At 42.3% G+C, this 5,787-nt stretch overlaps 1 protein-coding gene across 1 annotated transcript in view; it reads left to right on the top strand.

Annotated features, from left to right (window-relative positions):
- LOC119409751 (pyruvate kinase PKM-like) overlaps nt 1-5,206 on the top strand; it is a 23,410-nt gene extending 18,204 nt beyond the window's left edge. Inside the window, exons 6-7 of the mRNA XM_037676650.1 lie at nt 4,136-4,269; nt 4,997-5,206. Of these exons, the coding sequence (XP_037532578.1) occupies nt 4,136-4,269; nt 4,997-5,206 (344 nt within the window). The remainder of the gene's footprint in view (nt 1-4,135; nt 4,270-4,996) is intronic.
- The last annotated feature ends 581 nt before the right edge of the window (nt 5,207-5,787 follow it).

The raw sequence follows: 5,787 nt of genomic DNA, 5'->3' as shown, positions 1-5,787 counted from the left end.
ACCCGGAGAAAACCCACGCATGCACGGAGAGAACATGCAAACTCCACCCAGAAAGGCCCCTGGACCGGGGTTTGAACCAGGGACCTGCTCGCTGAGAGGCAGCAGCTCTACCAGTTGCGCCACCGTGCTGCCCGGATACGGACCAAGGTTCTCCTATTAGTGACCTTTGATATAAAGAAATAAAGGATCAAGTTAAAGTATTTGCTCGTTGTTCTCGCTCCAATGTTCATATTTGCAAAAGAAATGACAGGAAAACTGTTTGAACTCATCCTTTTTTGTTTTTTGTTTAACCAATAACATTCAGTTTTATGTCAGATTTGGTCAAAACTTGAAAGAGCCGTTGAAGGGGGACCAAAGAGCCACACGTGGCTCCAGAGCCGCATGTTGCAGACCCCTGTTTTAGTTATTTAAAACTATTTAGAGGTAGTTTTAAAAAGTGAGGGTACAATTTATAGTCTGGCCTTTTGCACTGATGACACTCCGATTCTAACAAACCCATTATTTGCTTCTCAAATTGCTCAAAACGAACAAAACACACATTAATGTGCCGCTTCTTCATGATTTACCATAAACTATGTTTGTGTCAACCACCTGACTGGTGAAGCTGGGCCACTTTAAACCGAAACAACTCACCGCCTCGGGTAAAACTGACAAAAAGAAATCAAAGACTTGAGCTTGTGACGCTCATGAAGTTGAGGGCTGCGGTGTCTCATCCTGTGCCTCCACACTCTGAGAACAAGTTCTCACCCTGCACACTCGGAGGTGAAGGAGTGATGGAGTCACTTCACCTCCCTCCTTTTAAATTCACTCAGATGAGTAACAGGGGACATCTGCTAACTGACAAACAGCATCCTTAACATTTGATCAAATCATCCACCTTCCTCGTGCACAAGTTTATCTGCTCGTGGAACGGTTTTGTCGTCTCCTCCTTCTCCAGGTCATCGTTCTCCCTCTCTCGTTAACTGCCTCTCCTTCCGTCTGTCTCCTGCTCCCCCCCGCTGTGTGGCACAGTAGGTGGATGATTAGGTAGGATGCTGGAGTGTGTAAGTGTGACAGCTTTCAGACACCCACCTCTGAGTTGAGTCACGGACAGCCGAGGAGAGCATGTGATCTTATCACCAGGGTGACTGATAGATCTGCGCTGCTTCGTCGTCGCATCCTTTTGTAATATTTGCTCTTTTGAAAAATGGTCGACATCTTGGAAAAATCTGAACGCCGCATTTATATCTCCAGAAGGAAACTTTTCTTTTTGTTCCACTCAGACTGAGCGTTGCCATTTAGGCAAATACTACCGTTCATTTTGAGTTGGAAATTTGTTCCGTGCAACAACTTCTCTCACTAACTCAGATTTTATAACTATTAACAGGTTTTAGAAATGACTGATTAATGAAAGTTCAAACCTTATATAGAGAGTTTTTCTGCAGAGACAAAAATACTAATAGTTTTTCAAGTAAGGCAACAATTTGCTGAGTTTGGACCAAGAAATATGTTGGGTTATGTTTTTACTTTAAAGTGATCAATCAAATCTTTTGAAGTGGAGTTCTCTGAAAAGCATGCCTATTTAACAAGTGGCCCCCTGACCAGATATGGCCCTTTAAAAACTGCCAGAACCCTAAACTGATTTGTCTGAATGCAATGTTAAATATATACATTAGAGCAGCTTCCACACCGTAAACCTCATGCTAAGCTTCTGGAAGTCTGCCTCACATGAACAAAAAATCCTTAGGAAAGCATGAAATCTGAAAAAAAGGCATGTAAGCACCTGTAAGCAGCGGTTTAAGGAAGCCACAAAAGACGACAGTAGAAGTGGCGTTAGCTAAGCTCGCTACAAGCATCAAGATGTGTCCTTCAGAACCAAATAGTGACAAAATAGGTTTGATGATATGAAAGCAAATAAACTAAATTGCTTTATTTTCTTTAGGTTGCAAACACCAACAAGTGCTTATTGATCTTATATTGAGAAAAAATGGAGTTGTAGCCATTTTGGTCAAATCTTGACAACTACGTTACACCCCAATGTTTTGCTCAAACTATGTGGTGTGAATGACCCTCAGCTACTGTTGCATCAACTTTTAGCTCAACGCCAGTAATACTGATTGAGTTATTTTGTGGTTTTTAAGCTCAGTTGACTGTGGTGGCCATCTTGAACTGGACTGACAGTGTTGTGTACATTGAAAGATTACTTTCTGAAAGTTTCAATAAAATTCACCCAGTGGTTCATGTTAAACTTTGACAAACAGACACACGAGGTGGTGTGTGATAATTATTGTTTATGGGCCTCAAACCCTTAGTACATTTATATATGGCCTGCTTAAAACTGAAGTTGAATATCTCTGCTGTAAAAGTTGTGAACAATTAATATCTTACCTGATGTAGTTCTGACAGGACTGAGGAGACTACAGCTAGTCTAAGACCAATTACTTTGTAGAATTGTGTTGTCTTAAATCAGGTTCAGGTTAAGTTTATTTGTTTTATGCAGAATCAACACAAGGTCAATAATGCAATGAAATGCTTATGATGAGAAGAACCGTCTAGACTCCCCCCCCCCCCAAAAAGTAGCAAAAATATTAAAACATACTAAAATACTACTAAAATGTCCATCTATCCATTATCTTTTACCCGCCTCTTCCATTATGGGTACTAAAATACTAAAATCATATTAAAAAATACTACTAAAATACTACTAAATACTAAAAACAAGGCACCAAATTTGAAAAATAAATACATCTATAGTGTGGTTCAGTTAGCAGTGAGGTTCTTTCAACATCATGGTTGTGTTCTGTTAGCAGTTTAGCAGGTCTTATTAGCAGGTCCACTCAGCAGCTTGATGATAATAAGGACCGCTGCAGCTGCCCTCACAGAACACAGGCCAGAACCAGATCCGACAGACAGAGAACATCCCAGGTTTCCTCGCGGAACCGAACTGGTCCGTACTGTGTGTGCAGGCAGATGGAGGATCTTGTTAGCAACATTAGCAGGACTTGTCAGCAGGTCCGATCAGCAGCTTGACGGTGTGGTAATAACGACCGCAACGGCTGCCCTCCCAGACTGCCCTCCAGAACCAGGTCCAGCAGACAGAGAACATCCAAGGTTTTCCCCTTGGAGCCGAACAGGTCTGTAGAGTTCGGTCCATGCAGGCATGTGGATGATCATGGAGATGGCCGCCATAATAGGCCAGAGCCTGAGCCAGAGGCTGGTTTGGGCCCAGGAACTGAACCACGATGGCAAGGCAGCGACACACAAAACTCCACGAGTGCGTCGCGGTCATACCTATAGCGTGGTTGTGCAGTGTAGGTGCAAAAAAGGTTAAAACAAGAACAACAGGAACAAAGATCGAGTTGAAGCGGAGCTCCCATCAGTGCGGCCATACTGCGGCGCTCGTGACGTCAGTCAGCGTTATTGTCAAAACTTTCATAATTTATGTCAACACTATTTTAAAACCCATTACAAACCATCAATGTTTTCAGACGGCTTTGTTCTTGAACTAACCGTTAGCTCATCAAACCAGTAAGAATTCAACTTTACTCCTCCAAATAAAGAGCAATCTACAACAGGTAAGACATTAACTGTTCATAACATTTCCCCAAACCCAACTTTAAAACATACAAACTATCATTTTAGAGAAATTAAAAAACAAATCTATCTGATCCAAAGGAGGGTGTAAAGAAGAATACAGTGGAAAAATAACATAAACAGTTCATGTCGTTTCTATCACTGTTGCCTAGGAATGCACACGAACCTGGAAATTATCAGCAGAATGACCAGATAATAAAGTTTAATAGCTCAAATCTTTTTATTGTGTGTTTTGGTGGCAGGTAGGAGTTTAAAGAGGCAGCAGCCTGTCTGACACACCAAACACTGTCACCTACACACCACACACACCACACACACACACGGCTGCTGCTCATGGAGGGAAACCAGATCTGTTTGGTGGCACTCCAACCCTGGCACTGCCTCTCACTGGCACCCACACGTTTGCATCGTTGCATTTCTCTGTGAACACTTACTGGCCTAAAACCTTAAATCCAACCCCTAAACCCTAAAGAACTATTCAAGGGCTGTGAGAAAGTAAGGCCATTGTTCTCCTGTAATGTCCTCAGTCCGTTGATCTACAACTCACACTTGTCCTCGGTAGGAGAGCTGAACAAGAACCCCTCTCAGTCTGGCAGCGTTCCTGCTCCAACCGACAGCTGGCTTTCTGTCGCTGGTACCACTGACACAGTGGAGCCTTATTTGAAGCCATTTTCACCTTCAATGGGCTTCTTCCAAGTCCGGTGAAATGACCGCTGTGGTAACCGACTCCTCACCTAACAAGATCTGCTGCTCTCCAGTTACCTGCAGCAGTCTGGCTTTAAAAAGTCACGCAGGATGACTTAACAGGCGGCGTTATTAACGTAACAGAATACAGGAACTGTTCAGGACCAGCATCATTTTCTTCCTGATTAAAAAAAAAAAAAAAACGAACTTGGATTCAGTGTCGTTAGGTAGCAACAACGTTTTATCCAAAGGAAACTTTTCTGCTGATTTAATTCTGTGATGAAAAATCAAACACATTAGTTTAAAATCAGCTAAATAATGTAAGGATGGACTGAGTTATGTCTTTATAAACCATCAGTTTACCAATACACAGGTAAAAGGTGTCCCAGGCTGCACCAGAAATGCCACATCTAGCTGCTGCTGCCTCTATTTGAAGTTGGAAATAACCAAAGAATAATATGGAAATAATTGTGTACGGTAGTCCATCGTTTATCGCGGGGGTTACGTTCTAGACACCCCCGCAATAAGTGAAAAGCTTCCAAGTAGAAACATTATATTTATTTTAATATTATATATTTTTAAGGCTTTAAAAATAATTCCCACTCTCTTGCAATGTTCTTAAACCTACGTCATTTTAACAACATATGCATGTACTGCACAGTAGCTACTGCAAAATGTTATATGAGGAACTCACCAGCCTTGGTCCGGTTCTGGTCCGGTTCTTGTCGGCTCTCTGCAGCCGTTGAGCACCAGACGCTTTTGGAGAGAGCTGGACCTTCAGAGAGCCAGCACAAAACCACACAATGGTCCAGATAGAGTCCAGATAATCCGGAGGAATCCGGATGAAAAAGTCCGGGTGAGCTCTAGAGAAGACACAGAACCTCCAAGCAACTCTTCCCCGCTCGAGAGGCTTCCTGGGCCGGCAAGCAGCTCTCAGATTGACCCATGAAGCTGGAAGTTGTTTTGGTCTGGTTCTGGTCCAGTTCTAATCGGCTCTCTGCATCCATTGAGCGCCGAAGTCACCATGAATAAGGACTGCACTTTTATTCTCTTTTTTTTTGGTCAGGTTCAGATCAGATCAAAACTTTCCCTCCATTTTGGCAGAAAGCAGCAGGCTGGAAGCACTATTGACTTCTGGGTAATGTAGTTCTTTTGGACTGGGGATGCAGCGTAGGCTAATTGAAAGAAAACTACAAAATGGTGGCGTCTGTCCAAAGTTGTTGTTTTATTGTTAACGTTTTATCCCATAACATGCTAATCACATGAGTAACATTAAAGTTGATCCATGAAGTAGCGAGGGACTACTGTAATGCAAAGTCCATGCAGATGTGAAGTTTATATAATTCTGTTTACTTGAGTGAAACTTCTGAGATCAGAGCTGGTCACAAAAAAATAACAGCACCCCACCTTGTTCATAGCCACACTCCAACTAACCATTAGCTCATCAATCTGATCAAAAATAAACTATTCCTTCAAAGTGACGTCATGCAAAGAGTGATCTACAACAGGTAAGATATTAACTGTTCAAAT

The sequence above is a fragment of the Nematolebias whitei genome, chromosome 5, assembly GCF_014905685.2.
Source record: "Nematolebias whitei isolate Nwh7 chromosome 5, NemWhi1, whole genome shotgun sequence".
Classification (NCBI taxonomy): Eukaryota; Metazoa; Chordata; class Actinopteri; order Cyprinodontiformes; family Rivulidae; genus Nematolebias; species Nematolebias whitei.
The sequence above is the reverse complement of the archived record's forward strand: the minus strand, read 5'-3'. Positions and strand labels throughout refer to the sequence as shown.